Source organism: Leucoraja erinacea, chromosome 12 (assembly GCF_028641065.1).
Source record: "Leucoraja erinacea ecotype New England chromosome 12, Leri_hhj_1, whole genome shotgun sequence".
Lineage (NCBI taxonomy): Eukaryota > Metazoa > Chordata > Chondrichthyes > Rajiformes > Rajidae > Leucoraja > Leucoraja erinaceus.
This window is the reverse complement of record NC_073388.1, coordinates 857,234-880,110: the sequence shown is the minus strand read 5'-3', so window position 1 is coordinate 880,110 and position 22,877 is coordinate 857,234. Positions and strand designations below refer to the sequence as shown.

General features: G+C 47.3%; 1 protein-coding gene across 1 annotated transcript; it reads left to right on the top strand.

Annotated features, from left to right (window-relative positions):
• Positions 1-66: 66 nt before the first annotated feature.
• Positions 67-21,381, top strand: LOC129702400 (uncharacterized). The gene is made up of 5 exons (XM_055644177.1): positions 67-237; positions 1,110-2,311; positions 4,674-4,728; positions 12,872-12,997; positions 17,334-21,381. Exons 1-5 carry the CDS (start codon positions 218-220, stop codon positions 18,529-18,531), a joined length of 2,601 nt encoding a protein of 866 aa, XP_055500152.1. The 5' UTR covers positions 67-217; the 3' UTR covers positions 18,532-21,381.
• Positions 21,382-22,877: the final 1,496 nt, after the last annotated feature.

Below are 22,877 nucleotides of genomic sequence, written 5' to 3'. Positions count from 1 at the left end.
GCCAAATGACGTACATTGATTAAGAGGGATATACTTTGCTGTCTCACATACACCTCTGTTACAGAAAGAACCACCAGCAACCTCTCTGCTTTCCTCTAGGAGAACACACACAACTGAAGACAAGGAGGAGCCCCGGTGCCCAGACCTCTCCCCCCCGGGCAGTGCTGGGACCACTGGATCATCACACAGGCGAGACAAGGATAGTCAGAGAAGGAGAATGGGAAATGCCAGCTCCAGGTATGTCCGGATACATCACACAATGTTACTTCTCCACCTCTCCTCCCTCACCTCAAGCACAGCGCTGGAGTAACTCAGCGGGTCAGGCAGCATCTCTGGGGGACAGGTGGCGTTTCGGGTCGGGACCCTTCTTCACTCTGATTGTGATTGGAGGGAGGAGACTGGATGAGGATTGGGGGCAGGACTAAGTCAGGCAAGTGATAGGTTGATAGATGTTGGGGGAGGGGGAGGGGGGTGATGATTGAAGGGAGACCGGAACTACTTCCTTCCGGCGGACGTTACAAGGCCTTCTACGTCCGCACACCAGACTCGGGAACAGCTTCTTTCCCAGAACTATAGCGGCTCTCAACCGGCCCTGCTGAATATGCCCCCCCCCCCCCCGCCCCCCTGGACTGTCTCCCTCGGATGGTCACGTCGCACAGACACATCTGCACTTTAGTCTGTTTTGAGTATTTTACTGTTGTAATGTTCTTTGTACAAATAATGTTTTGGGGGTTTCTAAATCTAAATTTTAGTAGTTACTTAAGTTAGGATGTCGGATGGAAGCTGCATACCCAAATCTCGTTGCACTTATGTGCAATGACAATAAAATTTATTATTATTATTATTATTAAAAGACTGAGAAAAGGAGAACTCGTGGGATAGATGGGCTGAATGGCCTAATTCCGCTCCTAGGCCAAGAGAAGAGACGTGAAATGGGAAGCTGGATGAATGGATATAGGTGACGGGGGAAAGGGTGGGATTGTGGGATAAATGGTGTATCGAGGTGGAACAATGGGAAGAGAAGAGGGAAAGGGAGAGAAGGTGCTTGTCCTTTATTTCAGTTGGTTTCATTTCAACTGGAAACTTTCACCGAACATGTTTCCTTTCAGGCAACAGGCGGCTCAGTCTGAGGCCCCTTCACACCCCACACAAGAAGAGCTCAACAAACTGAAGTCCGACTTCGAAACGGGAGGAGTGGAAAAGGTTAAATCTCTGCTGGAGAAGAAGTTGAAAGAACTGGACGACACCGAGCTGAACATCGCCGTGACGGGAGAGTCGGGTGCAGGAAAATCCAGCTTCATCAACTCCATGAGAGGGCTTCTTAAAAAAGATAAGGGAGCGGCTGCGGTTGGGACCACGGAAACTACAATGGAGCCAACCGGATACTCACATCCCACTCTGCCCAATGTCCGCTACTGGGACCTGCCGGGGACCGAAACTACACGATTCACCGCGGGTTCCTACCTGAAGGAAATGCAATTTGAAAAATACGATTTCTTCATCATAGTGTCATCTGGTCGATTCAGAGAGAATGATGCAAATCTTGCCAAGGAGATTAAGCGGCTAAGGAAGAAGTTCTATTTTGTCCGCTCTAAGATTGACACTGACCTTTATTCAATGAAGCTGGAAGGGGGGGAATTTGATGAAGAAGCAGAAATGAAAACGATCCGGAGTGACTGCGTCAGTAAATTGGAAAATGCCGGGATCCCCGATACCACCGTGTTCCTGATATCCAGTTTCAAGAAGAATATGTATGATTTCCCTCCGTTAATGAAAGCACTTGCAATTGGTTTACCAAATATGAAGGAATCTGTCTTTGTCCTGTCCCTTCCCAACGATAGTGTGGAGATTATTTGGAAGAAACATGAGGTGTTGAAGAGACGGGTCTGGATGTTGGCGACCATCGCGGCAGGAGTGGGAGCGATCCCGGTCCCGGGTCTCTCTGCCGCCTGTGACGTTGGGATATTGATTGGAGCCATAAACAATTTCCGTGAATACCTGTGTCTGGATGCTGCTGGTCTCCACAGATTGGCCGAGAGAAAAGGCACATCCGTGGAAGTGCTGAAAACCAAAGCAGGATCACACCTGCTGGGAGAAATAACTGAACTTGTAATAGTAAAAACGCTGCGATTTGGTGCGGCCCTCGCTGCTGTTTCAACCGTGGAAGCCGGTCTTTACTTTGTCCCATTCATTGGTTCCCTGTTTGGTGCAGCGTCATCATTTGCTATGACCTACGCGATACTGAATGATGCGCTGAACCATCTGGTGGAGACCGCTGATAAGTTGCTCGCTATAACTAATGGCGTCGAGTAACCGCTCTGCCCCAGTATCCATCCCATCCGTTCACGTCGAGCTGAGCTTCATGCTTTGAATAAATGCTGTTTGCTTGGAGCTATCCGCTGGTCGGCCCAGGCCCACGTGATCTATGTTACTCTAACCCCCCCTCACATTCCCACACTGACCTTTCTGTCCGCGACCTCCACCACTATCAGTGAGGCCACACACAAATTGGAGGAACAGCATCTCATATTTCGTTTGGGCAGCTCACACCCCAGCGGTATGAATATTAATGAGTCCAATGTCAAGTACTCCTTGCTTTCCCTCTCTCTCCATCCCTCTCCTATTCTAGTTTTCGGACTGGTTTTACTGTCCTCCTGATTGAATTTTACTGATTGCATGCCTCCTTGTCACCTTCCATTCGGTTAACAATGACCCATTCACATTCTCCACCGGGTGTTGCTTCGATGGCAGCCTCGCCGACAGTCTGTCTGTCCCTTGATCGCCCCGAAGAGGAAGGCCCACCGCCGGCTATGGGAGTAAGATCGTCCCGTCAACGGAAGGTTTGAGGCCCCTAATCGCTGGAGGACAAGGAATGGAGAGATTGACCTTTTCCTCGCCTTCCATCACAGTGAGGAATGCGGAGGAGTCACTGTGGTGGATGTTCATGTTAAAATGTATTTTGTGTGTTCTGTTGCTTTTTATTGATATGATAACTGTATGGCAAATGAAATTCCTCGTATGTTGCAAAACGTGCTTGGCTAAAAAATATGATTATGATTATGATTCTATAATTTTCTTCAGCAGCGTCCCCTTTGATCTCTCGTTTTCACACCTCACCATTCCATACATCTATGTCTCCCTCTCCCTTGACTATCACTGAACAAGGGTCTCGACATGAAACGTCACCCATTCCTTCTTTCTGGGATGCTGCCTGTCCCTCTGTGTTACATCCCCTCTCAGCGGAATGAATATTGATTTGTCTAACATCAAGTAACCCTTGCATCCCCTCTCTCTCCGTTCCCCACCACTCTCGTCATCATAGCAACATACAAAATAGGTGCAGGAGTAGGCCATTCGGCCCTTCGAGCCTGCACCGCCATTCAATATGATCATGGCTGATCATCCAACTCAGTATCCCGAACCTGCCTTCTCTCCAAACCCCCTGATCCCTTTAGCCACAAGGGCCACATCTAACTCCCTCTTAAATATAGCCAATGAACTGGCCTCAACTACGTTCTGTGGCAGAGAATTCCACAGATTCACCACTCTCTGTGTGAAAATAAAAATACTAATCTCTTAGCTTCAAACTGTGACCCCTTGTTCTGGACTTCCCCAACATCAGGAACAATCTTCCCGCATCTCACCTTTCCAACCCATTACGAATATCGTAAGTTTCTATAAGATCCCCCCTCAATCTCCTAAACTCTAGTGAGTACAAGTCGAGTCTATCCAGTCTTTCTTCATATGAAAGTCCTTACATTCCAGGAATCAATCTAGTGAACCTCTACACTCCCTCTATGGCAATAATGGCTTTTCTCAGATTTGGGGACCAAAACTGTACGTAATACTCCAGGTGTGGTCTCACCAAGACCCTGTACAACTGCAGTAGAACCTCTCTGCTCCTTTTGCTATGGATGCTAGCATACCATTCGCTTTCTTCACTGCCTGCTGCACCTGCATGCCTAATTTCAATGACTGGTGTATCATGACACACAGGTCTTGTTGCATCTCCCCTTTTCCTAATCGGCCACCATTTAGATAATAGTCTGCTTTCCTGTTTTTGCACCAAAGTGGATAACCTCACATTTATCAATGTATCCACATTATACTGCACTAATGAAACATCATAATAGTTTCACTATCGTCCTGTTGAGTACCACAGTTTGTATAACTCGTTACCGCCTTCCCCATAGCCAACAATGCACCATTGTGGGCTCTACCTGACTTTCATCATCGCGCCTTGTTTTGATTTGTCCTTTTACATATATTTTATCCATTTGTTCTCTGTACCATTCCATATCTCTCGTTTCCCTCTCCCCTGACTCTCAATCCGAAGAAGGGTGTCGACCCGAACTGCCACCTATTCCTTTTCTCCAGAGATGCTGCCTGTCCCGCTGAGTTACTGCAGTGTTTTGTGTCTGTCTATGATTCTACCAGCCCGTTTGTGTCCCTCAGAACTTCCCGACAAGCAGCAATAAACCAGTTCTCATTCAGCAGCAAAACACGCCAATGCATCTACTTTGGTGTCAATGTGAACTGGAAAGTCAGCGCCTTCATTAGATTGTACCTGGCAGCGAGTGTCTGGGAAGGACGTTTCTCTCCAGGACGGGAAACTTCCAGTGTGGGGGAAGGTGGGAACGTGTCTGAGAACCTGTCACTTGTCTTATTCCCAGTAATCTTCACCAAGGTGAAGGAGTGGAGATACATCGGCAAGAAGACCAACTCTCTGTGAGGGAACTGGGACCATGTCTATCATCTACAGCTCCAGACAAAGAGATATGGAGAATATTTAGAACTGATGAGAATGACCCGCCTGAAATACATCCCACTGGAATGTGGGCGGCACAGTGGCGCAGCGGTAGAGCTGCTGCCTCACAGCGCCAGAGACACGGGTTCAATCCTGACTACGGGGGCTGTCTGTTTGTGCATGGGCTTCCACCGGGTGCGACGGTTTCCTCCCACACTCCAAAGACATACAGGTGTGTGTGTTAATTGGCTTCTGTCAGCATTGTAAATTGACCCTAGTGTGTAGGATAGTGCTAGTGTACGGGATGATTGATGGGCCACTTGTAATCAGTGGGCCGAAAGGCCTGTTTCCACACTGTATCTCTAAACTAAACTAAACTGTAACCACGACTATTTTGGTATTATTTTGCATTCTGTTATTATATGAAAACGTTGTTTCTAATGTAACCGACAATTACTATTGCAGCTTTGATCATACAGCTCGTTGATTGAGCAGGAAATGCTGATGGTAAAATAAGCCACATTGGGGGGTTTAATATGTACTTGTGTAGTAATGTGGACCCTGTTCCCTTCAACTGATTTGTTGATGGGGAATGTGTGTAATCAGATTAGTCTCGCACAGCAACAGGTGACTCTTTGACATGATATGTAATACTGTTTCTGTTGATGGGTCAACACATGTAAACTGTTTAGACAAGTAGAGTTGTATCTATTGTTAATTAACAAGCTTGCTTCAGTACAAATATACACAATAAAAGTTCTATATAAAGCCGAACTCTTAGTATTCGTCCGTTAAATTAAAATGACTGCAGCTGACCCGTGTTAGTGAAACTTGTGAGATCCGGTTGTGTTTCAACATGCTGAATATAGAGACAGATATTTCCCCTGGAGGAACGGGTTACATATCACTACCAGGTCGTGCGGCACTGTGGTCAACCCAGTTCTATAACCCGGGCATTGATGTTGAGAATGGGGCAGCACAGTGGCACAGCGGGTAGAGCTGCTGATTCACGGCGCGGGTGATACAAGTTCCATCCTGACATCGGTTCTTGTCCGTGTGGAGTTAGCACAGTCTCCCTGTGACCGTGTGGGTTCCCTCTGGGTGTCCCGGTCTCCTCCCACATCCCAAAGACATGCGGGTTTGTAGGTTGATTGGTCTCTGTAAATTACCCCTAGTACGTAGGGAGTGGGCGAGAAAGTGGGATAACTTAGAACTAGTGTGAAGGTGAGATCGATGGTCGCCCTCGACTAGTTGGGCCGAATGGCCTGTTTCCATGCTGTATCTCTAAATAACTATTCTGTGTCACGTCAAGGGGGTCAGTATCTGCTGTCATCGCCATGAAGTGGAAGACTACACACAGGCCTTGTCTTTGGTTTGTACTGAAGCAGTAATGTGGGAAATGGGGTTCCCACATGTTTGGGGAATCTGGTCACGTGGACATTTATTGAGGATTTGATCATTAAAGTGTTATGTTTACAAAACCCAATCTGATGTGGGGGATGTTAGATATAGCTCTTGGGGCTAACGGAATCAAGGGATATGGGGAGAAAGCAGGAACATGGTACTGATTCATGATCATATTGAATTGTGGTGCTGGTTCGAAGGGCCGAATGGCCTCCTCCTACACCTATTGTCTACGTTTCTATGTTCCCTTTGCTCTTGGATGTCCAAACATAAACAATTCGCATTCTGGGCACTTGCCCCAGTGGAGCTGAGTGGGTGACACCTGCCACCTGCAGGCGATGGTGGAGACTGCAGCTTTCCTGGCACTGAGCTGATGTACATCAGTGCTGTCTGCCCGTACAGGTGAGTCCCCACTGTCCCCAGTCACTTCATGTGGAATTTGTGGAGGCTTCAGCCACGAAAACGGAACAAGGTTCTTGCCCTGAAACGTCACTCATTCCTTCTCTCCAGAGATGCTGCCTGTCCCGATGATTGACTCCAGCTTTTTGTGTCTATCTTTGGTAAGAATTACTCAACAGGTCAGGGGAGGGAAACAGAGCTGGCATTAGGGATTCAATCCCCTCATCACAACTGGAATGATGGATTTGAGACTATTTTGAGTTGTGAACACCGATCCAAATGTAGAGTACAAACCTGCACGTACATGATAGTCCAAAATTAGTTTAGAAACACCTGATATAGAGCCATGTGGCTGGACAACACGTGACTAGGCTCTTCGGCCCATCACATCCATACTATCAAGCTGCCATTATGCTCTGGACCCATTCTCCTGTATTTAGTTCATGACCCATAAACCCTTCTGATCCATACATCTGTCCAAATATTTATTAAAGTCACAATTTCACCCCGTTCTATAGCTTCCTCTGGTAACTCATTCCCCTCACATTAAACCTATGTCCCCTCGTTCTCGACTCCCCTATACTGGGCGTGTGTCTCCATGCGTTTACCCGATCCATCCCTCTGACAATTTTGTACATAATTCTGTAACAAGTACGTATATTTTGTACCTCTCATCCTCCTGCGCTCCCAGGTATAGAGTGCCAGCCTGCTCCACTGCTCCTTATACCTCAGGCCCTTGAGTTCTGGCTACATCATCATAAATCTCCGCACCCTTTCCAGCTTGACGACATCTTTCCTATAACATGGTGCCCCAAACTGAACACAATATTCTAAATGTGGCCTCACCAACGTCTTATACAACAGCAACGTGACCCTCCAACCTCTATACTCAATACTCTGACTGATGAAGGCCAAAGTGCCAAAGGACATTTTGCCCCCCATGCCTTCCTGCGCCCTGTAAGAGGGACATTGGCGTAACACTAGGCAACAACAAACTCTTGTACCATTAAGTTGTGGAAACAGGAAGGTGCACAAGCTGTCAAAACCCGGGGGCAACGACTGTTAAACTGAGCGCACAGAACAGGTGGCTTGAGAAGGGAGAGATCCTGCACAACCAGTCAAGTAAGTGAATGGAGCAGCGTAGGAGCGGTGCCCGTAGGCAGCTGCATGGATCGCTGGTGGAAGGAGACAATGGCATCACGCTGGACCAGGCCCAACCCCACTCCAGCACACAACCTACTGTCCACAGCTAGAGTACGATTAGACTGGATCGCACGCATAACAAGCATCTCACCTGGTCTCTGCACATGTGACAACAGATAAAGCCACTATCTAAATAATGTCATCAGGTCATAAGTGACTGGAGTAGAATTAGGCTTTTCGGCCCATCAAGTCTACTCCACCATTCAAACATGGGTGATCTATCTCTCCCTCCTAGTCCCATTCTCCTGCCTTCTCCCCATAACCTCTGACACCTGTACTAATCAAAAATCTATTTATCTCTGCCTGAAATATATCAACTGACTTGGCTTCTACAGCCTTCTGTGGCAAAGATTTCCACAGATTCACCATCATCTGACTAAATAAACGTATCCTCATATCCTTCCTAAAAGAATGTCCTTTAACTTCAGTTAACCCTTGCTTTCTCTCCCCATCCCCTTCCCCTTCCCAGTTCTCCCACGAGTCTTACTGTTTCCGACCACATTCTATATTTGTCCCACCTCCTCCCCTGACATCAGTCTGAGGAAAGGCCTGGACCCGAAACATCGCCTATTCCTTCTCTCCATAGATGCTGCCTCACCCGCTGAGTTTCTCCAGCAGTTTTTTGTCTACCTTCTGTTAATTCTAAGGCTATGACCTCTCATCCTAGACTCTCCCACTCGTGGAAACATCCTCTCCACATCAACTCTATCCAAGGGCTTTCACTATTCGCTATGTTTCAATGAGGTCCCCCTCATTCTTCTACGCTCCAGTGAGTACAGGCCCAGTGCTGACAAACTCTCATCATAGGTTAACCCACTCATTCCTGGGATCACTCTTGTAAACCTCCTCTGGACCCTTTCCAGAGCCAGCACATAACAAATTAACTAAATTCCTTTGACAATTAGTCACAAGATCATGTGATAGGAGCAGATTTAGGCCATTCGGCCCATCAAGGCTACTCCACCTTTCAATCATGGCTGATCAATCTCTCCATCCTAACCCAATTCTCCTGCCTTCTCCCCATAACCTCTGACACCCGTACTGATCAAGAATCGATCTATCTCTGCATTAATAGTGTGATGGGGAACAATATGAAGTATGTGTTGCAATATTAAAGGGGCTTCAGGGAGAGAGGGACACGTGTCTTCTTGCAGACACACTCCGTCCTTGCACTGGGCTTTGCATTAGGAGCCTAGAGGCAGCGGACAACTTTGGTCAACAATATCAACGACATCTGGTGAAGCAAAGATGCTCCCGTTCTAAGCTCATGTGGTCAGAAGTGATAGGTGCACAATTAGGCCATTCAGCCCATCATGAATGATCCCACGAACGAGTAGGCTAACGTACGGCGAGAGTTTGTCAGCGCTGGGCCTGTATTCGCTGGAGTTTAGAAGGATGAAGGGGAACCTCATTGAAACATACAGAATAGTGAAAGGCTTGGATAGAGTGGATGTGGAGAGGATGTTTCCATTATTGGGAGAGTCTAGGACTAGAGGTCATATCCTCAGATTTGTGATTACCACAGGTGTCAGAGGTTATGGGGAGAAGGCAGGAGAATGGAGTTAGGGGGGAGAGAGATAGATCAGGTATGATTGTGGAGTCGACTTGATGGGCCGAATGGCCTAATTTTACTCCGATCACTTTTGCCCTTGTGATCAAGTCTACTCCACCAATCAATCGTGGCTAATGGAAGGCCTGGTGTCAGAGGGAATGAAGCCGTTCCCGAGGGAAAGATGTGTAAGGCAGTGACTAGTGGGGTACCGCAAGGCTCAGTGCTGGGACCCCAGCTATTTACAATATATATTAATGATCTGGATGAGGGAATTGAAGGCAATATCTCCAAGTTTGCGGATGACACTAAGCTGGGGGGGCAGTGTTAGCTGTGAGGAGGATGCTAGGAGACTGCAAGGTGACTTGGATAGGCTGGGTGAGTGGGCAAATGTTTGGCAGATGCAGTATAATGTGGATAAATGTGAGGTTATCCACTTTGGTGGCAAAAACAGGAAAGTAGACTATTATCTAAATGGTGGCCAACTAGGAAAAGGAGAGATGCAGCGAAACCTGGGTGTCATGGTACACCAGTCATTGAAAGTAGGCATGCAGGTGCAGCAGGCAGTGAAGAAAGCGAATGGTATGTAGGCTTTCATAGCAAAAGGATTTGAGTATAGGAGCAGGGAAGTTCTACTGCAGTTGTACAGGGTCTTGGTGAGACCACACCTGGAGTATTGCATACAGTTTTGGTCTCCAAATCTGAGGAAGGACATTATTGCCATAGAGGGAGTGCAGAGAAGGTTCACCAGACTGATTCCTGGGATGTCAGGACTGTCTTATGAAGAAAGACTGGATAGACTTGGTTTATACTCTCTAGAATTTAGGAGATTGAGAGGGGATCTTATAGAAACTTACAAAATTCTTAAGGGGTTGGACAGGCTAGATGCAGGAAGATTGCTCCCGATGTTGGGGAAGTCCAGGACAAGGGGGTCACAGTTTAAGGATAAGGGGGAAATCCTTTAAAACCGAGGAGAAGAACTTTTTTTCACACAGACAGTGGTGAATCTCTGGAACTCTCTGCCACAGAGGTTAGTCGAGGCCAGTTCATGGGCTATGCTTAAGAGGGAGTTAGATGTGGCCCTTGTGGCTTAGGGGATCAGAGGGTATGGAGAGAAGGCAGATACGGGATACTGAGTTGGATGATCAGCCATGATCATATTGAATGGCGGTGCAGGGTCGAAGGGCCGAATGGCCTACTCCTGCACCTAATTTCTATGTTTCTATGTTACCCAAATCCCCAGGAATTTCAAACCAAAGATCCCAGCTTCAAACAGGCGCATTATTGCAATTGGTTCATGTAGGAACATGCGGCCAATCACATGAACGCTACTGGGTGTGAGAGAGAGAGTGGGTGAGTGAGGCGGAGATAGAGAGAGAGAACAATAGCAACCGAAACCGAAAGCGAACGGGAAGGGGGAGAAGGAGAGAAGGAGAGAAGGAGAGAAGGAGCGAGCCACACACTGCTTGTTGTGTTCACCTTTCCCCTCCAGCGTCCACCTGCAAGGAGTACAGGTAGGAACAAGCGGTTGAAGGACAAACTGAGGCGAGTTCTCAGCGCGACGGTGTCACGTTAGATGGAGCCACACTGTAAAGGCAGCAATGTTCTCCCCGTCAGCTCTCCGTGTGATCTGCTGCAAAGCGACTGGATCCCACAATAGACGGAACAACTCCGGCAACACTTGAGCCTTACTTGTGTAAAGTCTCCCCTCCCCCTCCTTCACCAGCGCGGCTCTCTACTTCCGGCATGGTCTGGGCTTGAAGTTTTGGGCGAATCGAAACTTAACAGCAGCAGCAAAACACCCTTTGTTTGTCCTTCAGATTCTCTCTGAATGGGAGCGGTTTCAGAGAGCGGGCGTTGCACTCAATACATTGCAAATAGATTCGTAAACATGATAGGGGATTAGCGAGTGGCCGCTGGCGTTTGTTGTCACGTTACTAGTCCGTCTGGTTGTTCCGGCACTCACTGAGAGAAGGCGGCCGCTGTTGTCACTGGACTCTTTAACATCCGCTACAACCAGAGCGGCACAAACTCCAGCCCCGCGGCCTCCTGTGGGCGGTGAGGAGACTGAGTGGATGATCTGCCCCTCTCTGACACTTGTCTCCGGGCCCGGGACCCCCCTGCAGAATATCAACCCTCTCTCGGAGCCACGTTAGAATCATAGAAACAGCAACATATTTGCAGTAGTAGGCGGTTCGAGCCAGCACCGCCCTTCCATATGATCATGGCTGATCATCTAAAATTAGTTCCCCGTTCCTGCTTTTTCCACCCCATGTCCCTTGATTTCTTTAGCCCATTAGAGCTAAATCCAACTCTCTTGAAAACATCCAGTAAATTTGGCTTCCACTGCCTTCTGTGGCAGAGAATTCCACAGATTCACAACTCTCTGAGTGAAAAAGTTTTTCCTCATCTCAGTCCTAAATGGCCTTATTCTTAAACTGTGATCCCCTGGTCCTGGGCATTGTTTCAGTACCTGATCATTTTGATTGATCTCTGTTAGTGGTAACATTTACTGTACAGAAATAGACCATTCGGCCCAACTAGTCCCTGCCATCCTTTTTCTGCCACATGTTGATGGTGGTGAATTTGCCACAGGTAACATTGTTGTCTATCAGATGTTTCAGTTTAGACACAAAATGCTGAAGTACTTCAGCGGGACAGGCAGTATCTCTGGGGAGAAGGAATGGGTGACCTTTCGGGTTGAGACCCTTTAGACTGATGTCAGAGGAGTGGGTGGTACAGAGATGGATGTAACAGGGATTTCCAGTCCAAGACACTGTTTTAACAAGGGGATAGTTACAGCGTTTCCAGTTACACACGAGCCAGTTATTGTATGAGGTTGTCAGTCACCGTTTCAAAGTACTGACCGATTTACAGACTACTTCTGTAGACCGACCTACAGAGACCTTGAATTTCCCCCATCTCCATTCACTACCAGTCTCTGTGTTCAACAAGTCCTCCTTCTCTGGGGATGGGGAGACTCAATTCTCCAAACCTCCTGCTGTCAGGTTGAGGAAGGTGGGGTGAGACATCCCCGCTGTACACAGGTTCATAAGTGAAAGGAGCAGAATTAGGCCATTCGGCCCATCAAGCCTACTCCACCATCTCCCATGGCTGATCTATCTCTCCCTCCTAACCCCATTCTCTGCCTTCTCCCCATATCCCCTTACACCCATAACGAATGAAGAATGTATCTCTGCCTTGGAGAAATCCATTGACTTGGCCTCCACAGCCTTCAGTGGCATTGATTTCCACAGATTCACCAGCCTCGAACTAAAATAAATTCCTATTCCTAAAGGAATGTCCTTTAGTTCTGAGGCTATGACATTGGGCCCAAGATTCTCCCACTAGTGGGAACATCCTGTCCACATCCACTAGACAGGTTTTTGGTAAGTCTCAATGAGGTCCCCCTCATCCTTCTAAACCCCAGCACGTATTGGTCCATTTTCAGTAGATTGCATGAAACCCATCCTGATTAAGGGTGATTTTCCCAATAGCCTCAGGGATTTCTGGTATAGAACAAACCATCACTCACTCTCTCACTACTTTCCTGTTGAAGGAGCAGACTGACACATCCACGGACAAAGAGGAGCTCTGATCACCGACCTCACCTCAGCACAGCGCCGGGATCACTGGATCATCACACAGGCCGGCAGCGAGACACAGAGATCAGAAATGGGAGGAAGCAGTTCCAGGTAGGTCCAGACATGCCGCACCCTGTCACCCTGTGTCCCCTGTCTCCCTGTCACCCTGTCTCCCCATCACCCTGTCACCCTGTCTCCCTGTCACCCTGTCTCCCTGTCACCCTGTCTCCCTGTCACCCTGTCTCGCTGTCTCCCCATCACCCTGTCACCCTGTCTCCCCATCACCCTGTCACCCTCTCTCTCCCCGTCACCCTGTCTCCCCGTCACCCTGTCACCCTGTCTCCCTGTCCTCCCAGTCACCCTGTCTCCCAGTCACCCAGTCACCCTGTCTCCCCTGTCACCCTGTCTCCCTGTCACCCTGTCACCCTGTCTCCCCGTCACCCTGTCTCCCTGTCACCCCGTCACCCTGTCACCCTGTCTCCCCGTCACCCTGTCTCCCCATCACCCTGACTCCCCATCACCCTGTCTCCCTGTCACCCTGTCACCCTGTCTCCCTGTCTCCCAGTCACCCTGTCTCCCCGTCACCCAGTCTCCCTGTCTCCCTGTCTCCCTGTCACCCTGTCTCCCTGTCCCATGTCTCCCTGTCTCTCCCTGTCACCCTGTCACCCTGTCACCCTGTCTCCCTGTCACCCTGTCTCCCTGTCTCCCTGTCTCCCTGTCACCCTGTCTCCCTGTCACCCTGTCACCCTGTCTCCCTGTCTCCCTGTCTCCCTGTCCCCTGTCTCCCTGTCACCCTGTCTCCCTGTCCCCTGTCTCCCCTGTCCCCTGTCTCCCTGTCTCCCTGTCACCCTGTCACCCTGTCACCCTGTCCCATGTCTCCCTGTCTCCCTGTCACCCTGTCACCCTGTCTCCCTGTCCCATGTGTCTCCCCTGTCACCCTGTCTCCCTGTCACCCTGTCACCCTGTCTCCCTGTCCCTTGTCACCCTGTCTCCCCATCACCCTGTCACCCCCCGTCTCCCTGTCACCCTGTCTCCCCATCACCCTGTCACCCCGTCACCCTGTCTCCCTGTCTCCCTGTCTCCCTGTCTCTCCCTGTCACCCTGTCTCCCTGTCTCCCTGTCACCCTGTCTCCCTGTCTCCCTGTCTCCCTGTCACCCTGTCTCCCCGTCACCCTGTCACCCTGTCTCCCCGTCACCCTGTCACCCTGTCTCCCTGTCCCTTGTCACCCTGTCTCCCCATCACCCCGTCACCCCGTCTCCCGTCTCCCCATCACCCCGGGTTGAGATAGAGATATATACAATGATGAGGAACATCGATCGGTATGGTGAATGGTGACTTGTCTTTTTCACAGGGCAGGTAATTAAAATCTGGAGGGTTTCCAGTTGAGGGGCAAAGATGACTGGTGGGTATTTGGAACCAGCTGTCAGAGAAGTGGTAGAGACAGGAACACGATCGTCATTTATTAGCCAAGTGGGTTTAGCAACAAACGAGGAACAGTCAAACCTAAAAAGCAACAAGACACACAACTATATACGAATGTGATATAAACATCCACCACAGTGACTCCTCCACACTCCCCACTGTGATGGACGGCAATAAAGTCTTATCCACTTTAATCCTTTCCTCCTGCGAACCAACCGCAGCTGGAGATCGAGCTCCAACGTTGGGGCGGTCGAACTCTTGCAACTTGGAGCAACAAAAGCCGACTCCTGGCAATTGGAACGCCCGCTCCAAGATGGTAAAGTCCGCAGGCTCCATGGTTTTGGAGTCTAGAAATCCCAAAGCAGAGGCCGACAACTTCACGATGCTAGGCTGCAGTGCAGACGGAGATACGACATGGAAAGAGTTGCATCTCAATGGACAGTAGGTGCAGGAGTAGGCCATTCGGCCCTTCGAACAAGCACCGCCATTCAATATCATCCTGGCTGATCATCCCCAATTAGTACCCTGTTCCTGCCTTCTCCCCATATCCCCTGACTTTTTAAAAAAATTTTAGCCCGATCTAGCTCTCTCTTGAAAGCATCCAGAGAACCTGCCTCCACCACCCTCTGAGGCAGAGAATTCCACAGACTCACCACTCTCTGTGAGAAAAAATGTTTCCTCATCTCCGTTCTAAATGGCTTACTCCTTATTCTTAAACTTTGGCCCCTGGTTCTGGACTCCTCCAACATCGGGAACAAGTCTCCTGCCTCTAGCGTGTCCAAACCCTAAACAATCATATATCTAAAGTCCAGAGTGTACAAGCCCAGCTGCTCCATTCTATCAGCATATGACAGTCCCGCCATCCCGGGAATTAACCTGCAAACCTATCCTGCACTCCCTCAATAGCAAGAATGTCCTTCCTCAAGTTAGGGGACCAAAACTGCACACAATACTCCAGGTGTGGTCTCACTAGGGCTCTGTACAACTGCAGAAGGCCCTCTTTGCTCCTATATTCGATTCCTCTTGTTATAAAGGCCAACATGCCATTCGCTTTCTTCACTGCCTGCTGCAACTGCATGCTTACTTTCATAGACTGATGAAAAAGGACCTCCAGATCCCATTGTACTTCCCCTTTTCCCAACTTGACGCCATTTAGATAGTAATCTGCCTTCCTGTTTTTTCTACCAAAGGGGATAACCTCACATTTATCCACATTAAACTTCATCTGCCATGCATCTGCCCACTCCCCCAACCTGTCCCAAGTCACCCTGCATTCTCATAGCATCCTCCTCACAGTTCACACTGCTCCCTAGCTTTGTGTCATCTGCAAATTTGCTAATCTTACTTTGAATCCCTTCATCCAAATGATTGATGTATATTGTAAATAACTGCGGTCCCAGTACCGAGCCTTGCGGTTCCCCACTAGTTACTGCCTGCCATTCTGAAAGGGACCCGTTAATCCCTACTCTTTGTTTCCTGTCTGCCAACCACTTCTCTATCCATGTCAGCACTCTACCCCCAATGCCATGTGACCTAATTTTGCCCACTAATCTCCTATGTGGGACATTTTCAAATGCTTTGTGAAAGTCTCCATTGAGGAAAGAGATAAACAAGTTTCCCCCACCACCCCCCACAAATACACAAACTAAAGATAAACTAAAAGATACATTTTACAACAAACTAAAAAGACAAAGGATGAAAAAGACAAAGATGGCCCATTGGCGAGGCAGCCACCGTGCGGCGCCCCCTGGTGGTATAAAGGCATTTAACACAGACAGCAATTGGAAAGGTTAGTGGGATATGGCCCAGACGTGGGTGAAAGGGATTAGCCCTGGTTGGCATCCTGTTAACAGGGACGACTTGGGCTGAATGGCCTGTTTCTGTGTTGGATCCTTCTACGATTCTATGGCTGTGTTCTGTGTTGGCGCAGGCACTCTGACAATCTGACAATTCATTCTTCTTTAGTTGAGACTGGGCATGTTGTGAAAGCCTCTATCACCTTCTGCAACCTATTCATGACTGGATGTACTTAGACCACAGAGCTTTGCATTAGTCGACGGGTTGTGGAGCCACTTTGCTCTGTTCATTGTTTGTCAAGATCCTTCCGATTCCCTTCATTACAGATAGATGCATTCTTTGTATGAGAAACACATTTAAACGCTCCCCTTCTTGAGCAGATGTACCCTCACAAAGCAACTGTTCTTTGACTCTACCCAAACCTCACTTCACCAACTTGACCCCAACACCTAAACCTGGGAACATACAGGGCCATGTAAGTGGAGGCCTTCTTGGAGTGAGTGGATATTACAGAGTGAAGACATGCAGGTGAACGGAGGGAAGTGGTACGGGAAGGATTAGTTGGCCCGATGTGGAAGGGCAGCAGCTTCTGTAATGTGTTTGGGGACAGGTATCGATTGATCAGGGAGACACCAATATCTGGAGAAGCTCGGCCGGTCAGGCGGCATGTGTCGAGTGGCTGGGCTTCCTGTAATGAGACCAAGATCAGCAATTCCATGAGTTAAAGCAAGGGTGGCTATTCACAGTCAAAGTATATTGACTAACAGCAACAAATGAACAAACTGCAGGAGGAACTAAGTGGGACTGGTGCAGCCTCGACCCAAAATGTCCATCTTCCTTTTGCTTCCATACATGCTGCCTGACCTACTGACGTCTTCTGGCATTGCTGTTTTACACTAGATTCCAACATCTGCAGTCCCTCATGTCTCCACCATCAACTGATCCATACCCAGGCACATTCCAGAATCTCACTCTGTACAGATTATCTGTTGCACTTTGTTCTGTTGCAGGAAAAGCATATCAACCATAACTATACTTAGCCTTATCATTGTGCATGTGTACAGAGTACAGTGAAAAAAGCTTTGTTTAGCATGTTGTGTAATCAATAGGTCAGGTTGACATGAGGATATCTGGTAATGATGCAATGTGCAATGTATTTCGATGCTATTTCAACTGGAAATTATCATGGTTCCATTCAATCATGTTCTAACACATGTTTCCTTTCAGCCAACAGGCGGCTCAGTCTGAGACCCCCACATTCTTCACACAGGAAGAGCTCAGCAAACTGAAGTCCGACTTTGAAACGGGAGGTGTGGAAAAGGTTCAACCTTTGATACAGAATAAGATCAAAGAACTGGACAACACTGAGCTGAACATCGCCGTGACGGGAGAGACGGGTACAGGAAAATCCACCCTCATCAACGCCATGAGAGGGCTTCGTAGCGAAGATGAGGGAGCGGCTGCGGTTGGGACCACGGAAACTACAAAGGTGCCCACCGGATACCCACATCCCACTCTGCCCAATGTCCGCTACTGGGACCTGCCGGGGACCGGATCCCCACAATTCACCGCGGGTTCCTACCTGAGGAAAATGCAATTTAAAAAATATGATTTCTTCATCATAGTGTCAGCTGGTCGATTCAAAGAGAATGATGCAAAACTTGCCACGGAGATTAAGCGGCTGGGGAAGAAGTTCTATTTTGTCCGCTCTAAGATTGACGCTGACCTTTATGCTGTGCGGAAGGAACGGAAGACATTTGATGAAAACAAGGAATTGGAAAAGATCCGGAGTGACTGCGTCAGTACGTTGGGGAATGTCGGGATCCCTGATCCCACCGTATTCCTGATATCCAGTTTTAAACAGGATCAGTATGATTTTGCTGAGTTAAATGAAGCACTGGAAGGTGATTTACCAAACATAAAGAAAAGGATCTTTGTCTTGGCCCTTCCCAACCTCAGCGTGGAGATTGTTCAGAAGAAAAGTGAGTTGCTGAAGAAGGGGATCTGGGCATTGGCGACCATCTCGGGATTAGTTGGGGCCATCCCAGTCCCTGGAGTCTCTCTCGCTTGTGACATTGGGATATTGATTGGAGCAATCGTCCAGTTCCGGAAATGCCTGGGTCTTGATGATGCTTCTCTTCATCGACTGGCCAACAGAACAGGTAAATCCGTGGAAGAGCTGAAAGCCGCGGCTAAAAGTCCCCTGCTGGGAGAAATAACTCCAGATGTCATTACGAGGGTAGGTTGGGGAGTCGCGGCTGTTACTGTGTCAGCCCTGGAACTAGCTCTCGACATTGTCCCAGTCATTGGCTCCATTTTTGGAGCAGGTTCATCATTCCTCATGACCTTCAAGATCCTGAGAGATGTGCTGAAGGATCTGACAGAGAGTGCGGAGAGGGTGGTGAGGGTAGCGTTTGAAACTTGAACATAGAAGGGGACAGCACAGGAATGGGCCCTTCGAATAATGCCAACGTTACGCCAAGTTCAACTGATCTCATTTGTCAGTACATGATCCATGTCTCTCTACTGTCTGCACATCCAGGTGCCTATCCAAAGGCCCTTTAAATGCCACCATCAAACATGATTTACGTCTTTCAATTAATCGAGTTCCTTTTATGTTGTAGTCATAGATACATAGAATATAGGTGTGGGAGTAGGCCATTCGGCCCTTTGAGCCAGCACCGCCATGCATGGAAACAAAGAAACATAGGAAATAGGTGCAGGAGGAGGCCTTTTGACCCTTCAAGCAAGCACCACTATTCATGATGATCATGGCTGATCATCCACAATCAGTAACCCGTGCCTGCCTTCTCCACATTCCCCTTGATTCCACGAGCCCCAAGAGCTCTATCTAACTCTTTTAAATTCCTCCAGTGTATTGGCTTCCACTGCCTTCTGTGGCAGCGAATTCCACAAATTCACAACTCTCTGGGTGAAAACGTTTTTTCTCCTCTCAGTTTTAAATGGTCTCCCCTTTATCCCCTGGTTCTGGGCTCCCCCAACATTGGGAACATTTTTCCTGCATCTAGCTTGTCCAGTCCGTTTATAATTGTATATGTTTCTATAAGATCCCCTCTCAGTTTTCTAAACTCCAGTGAATACAAGCGCAGTCTTTCCAATCTTTCCTCATATGACAGTCCTGCCATCCCGGATATTAACCTCGAGAACTTACTCTGCACTCCCTTAAGAGCAAGAATGTCCTCCCTCAAATTAGGAGACCAAAATTGCACACGATACGCCAGGTGTGGTCTCTCAAGGGCCCTGTACAACTGCAGTAGGATCTCCTTGCTCCTAAACCAAATCCTCACACAATGAAGGCCAACATGCCAGTAGCTTTCTTCTCTGCCTGCTGTACCTGCATGCTTACTTTCAATAGATTGAAAGAAGTCAATAGATTGAAGAAGTCTAATGCCAAATCTTGCTGGATAAATACAAGAGTGATAGTATATTTATGATGACCAGGAACCACCAGTGAGATGTACAGGTGGTACTTCCAGAAATTCAGAAGCTCTGTAACAATCAAGGTGAAATGTTATTCAGCATGGGCCTATAGAAGGCACAGTTTTGTGAACTTTCAGTGTAGAGATACAGCATGGAAACAGGTCCCTCAGCCCACCAACTCCACCCCGACCATTGATCACAGTTTCACACTAGATCGACTTTACCGCACTCTCTCATCCACTCACTCCACACTAGAGGATATTTTACAGAGGCCAATTAACCTACAATCCTACACGTCTTTATGGGTAGAAACCTGAGCACCCGGAGAAAACCCACATGGTCACATGAAAACCATGCAAACTTCACACAGGCTGCACCTACCTGTTATATATAGAAACATAGAACATAGGTGCAGGAGTAGGCCATTCGGCCCTTCAAGCCTACACCGCCATTCAATATGATCATAGCTGATCATCCAACTCAGTATCCCGTACCTGCCTTCTCTCCATACCCCCTGATCCCTTTAGCCACAATGGCCACATCTAACTCCCTCTTAAATACAGCCAATGAACTGGCCTCAACTACCTTCTGTGGCAGAGAATTCCAGAGATGCACCACTCTCTGTGTGAAAAATGTTCTTCTCATCTCGGTCCTAAAAGATTTCCCCCTTATCCTTAAACTGTGACCCCTTGTTCTGGACTTCCCCAACATCGGGAACAATCTTTCTGCATCTAGCCTGTCCAACCCCTGAAGAATTTTGTAAGCTTCTATAAAATCCCCCCTCAATCTTCTAAATTCTAGCGAGTACAAGCCGAGTCTATCCAGTCTTTCTTCATATGAAAGTGCTGCCATCCGCCATTGCAAGGTACCAACCAACAGCACCTTACAGTTAGCAGCCAATTTGACAGCCAGAAAATGCAGCTGAAACGCTGGGGATTTTTAGCACAAAATAAGTGTAGTAAAGCACACAAATGATTGGACAATGCATATTCACCATCCCTACAAACCTCTGAGGTTTAATGTGGGTCAGAGTTTCCCAGCTAGGTTCTTGTCTCGTTGACCTGTGACTTTTCACCAATCGGGTGTAGGAATGGATTGCACTTCAGGAAGTTGGCCCAGTGGCCATAGGCAAGGTCTTGTATACGGAGGGCAGTGCGTGTTGAAGTTCCCTTGCATCACATTGATGAAGAAGCCTCAATCACAGAAATTACTAAAGAATCCTTACCTATATGTGAGGCACATCCACATGCAGGACGCTGTTATGGTTTTTAAAAACCTTGAAAGCCATTGAGAATAATTGAAGAACTATAAAAATGCTAAAACAATTTTAGTTTGTTCTCCCTTTAGAGTTTGATATTAACACACGGTGATGGGGGTAAAACTAATAATTGTACAGACAATAACTATGCAACACAAATAAACAATCTTTTGACATTTTCATTAACATGGGTAAAGAACATAAATTTATCACAGAAATATCAATAGATAACATGACATAATATGATGAATTATTGAAAGAAATTGCATTGTGTAAAAATAATGGCCTTGCGTAGCTTTAAAAATTACTTGTAAATGCCCATTTGACACTTGTTGAATGGGAAAGATAGATCAGCCATGATTGAATGGTGGAATAGACTTGATGGGACGAATGGCCTAATTCTGCTCCAGGAACTAATGAACTGTATTAATTCTGATTTTCAGCACAATGTATGTTACCGATCTGATGTATTCAAAAACGCTCTGTGATTAACATACACTATTCCAAATATTTCTCTCATCAATACATATCTGTGCCTTCTGATTATTCAAGATAAAACCTCAATAGAAATGCAAATATTGTGGTCTGATGTTTTTCTTACTTTTGCTTGTGCAGCGCAATGTATCTCAATACATGAGAAACACCAAAAGAGAGTTGTCTTTCCTGCAGAAATGCATTGCACCTTCCCACATGTTGCGAAGGTGCTCCATAGAGTACAATATTCCATGCAACTCATGCACATAGTATTTACACACATTTTCATCAATGGGCAGCACCTCATTCCACAGACGGTACAAGTCAAAGTCATCCGTTACATTGAGCGTGAAATCCAGGGTAATGTGTCGTAGGTGGTAATTGTTCAATAAAATATAGAAAACATTGGTTTGTCATCAAGACTCTACAGATATGGGGGACAAATAAATGATGAGAGGCGTAATTTGTTCAGATTGCAGACAGTTCTAAATATTCCACTGAGCAAATTGGTTCCCACTTTACGAGGTAATTCACAAATTCTCCCGAGTTTTCCCCTTGATTCAAACTCGCAGAATGTTCGTAACGGATCCGTAGGAGTCCGTAGATATATTATAAACCAGCCGTAGGTACTCGGGGCATCCTCCCGACTATTGTTTTACTCGTGGACATTTTATATCAGGCTGGAAAAAACGTCCTGACTTACCTGATGCCCTGAATACCTACGGCTGTCATGACGAGCCGCTACGATGCATCTTGAATTTAGTTTTGATAAAGGACTGATCTTATAGAGGTGTATAATGATCCTATAGAGGTGTATAATGATCATATGGAGGTGTACAATTAACCTATTCAGGTGCATAATGATCATATAGAGGTGTGTAAAAGCATAATTGGAATAGATTGGGTAGATGCACAGAATCTTTTGCCCAGAGTATGTGAATCAAGTGCCAGAGGACATAGGTTTAAGGTGAAGGGGGAAAGATTTTATAGGTATCTGAAGGGTAAGATTTTCTACACAAAGTGTGGTGGGTGTATGGAACAAGCTGCCGGAAGAGATAGTTGAGGCTGGTACTATTGCAATGTTTAAGAAACATTTAGACAGGTACATGGATAGGACAGGTTAGGATGGATATGGGTCAAACACAGGCAAGGAGGACTAGTGTAGAAGGAACATAATTTCAATGTGCTCACAAGTAACAAATGTGAGAATAACAAGCACAATTGACCATTGACTGTTGAGTGTTTTGTGGGCAAGTTGGGCCGAATGACCCTGTTTCACACTGTATAACTGATTCAATTATGTGATGAGTAGAGCCAGGATTTTGCCATAAGTGCCTTTTCATGCCTTTTTTGATGATTTCAGTAGGATATGCCTTTTTTCACGATTGAGTGCCTAAATCAGCCTTTTTTGCTGTTTTTAACGTAACTTACTTACAAGAACATTTACACCACCGGGGCAAACACCTGGCTGTAAGTGGGTGTTCAGTGGTGATTGAAGAGGGGTGCATGGGAAAGGGTCCAGTCTTTGCAAACTGGAGTCATGCTTTAAGTAGGTGTGAAGTGGTGATTGGGAAGGAGTAGGTGGGGAAGGGTCCAGT

Bases quoted from the DNA above. Each gene is read 5' to 3' on its own strand.
- LOC129702400 (XM_055644177.1), top strand. From the start codon at position 218: ATGGGAAATGCCAGCTCCAG. The intron at 238-1,109 runs GTATGTCCGGAT...GTTTCCTTTCAG, and splicing joins ATGGGAAATGCCAGCTCCAG to GCAACAGGCGGCTCAGTCTG. The intron at 12,998-17,333 runs GTAGGTCCAGAC...GTTTCCTTTCAG, and splicing joins ATGGGAGGAAGCAGTTCCAG to CCAACAGGCGGCTCAGTCTG.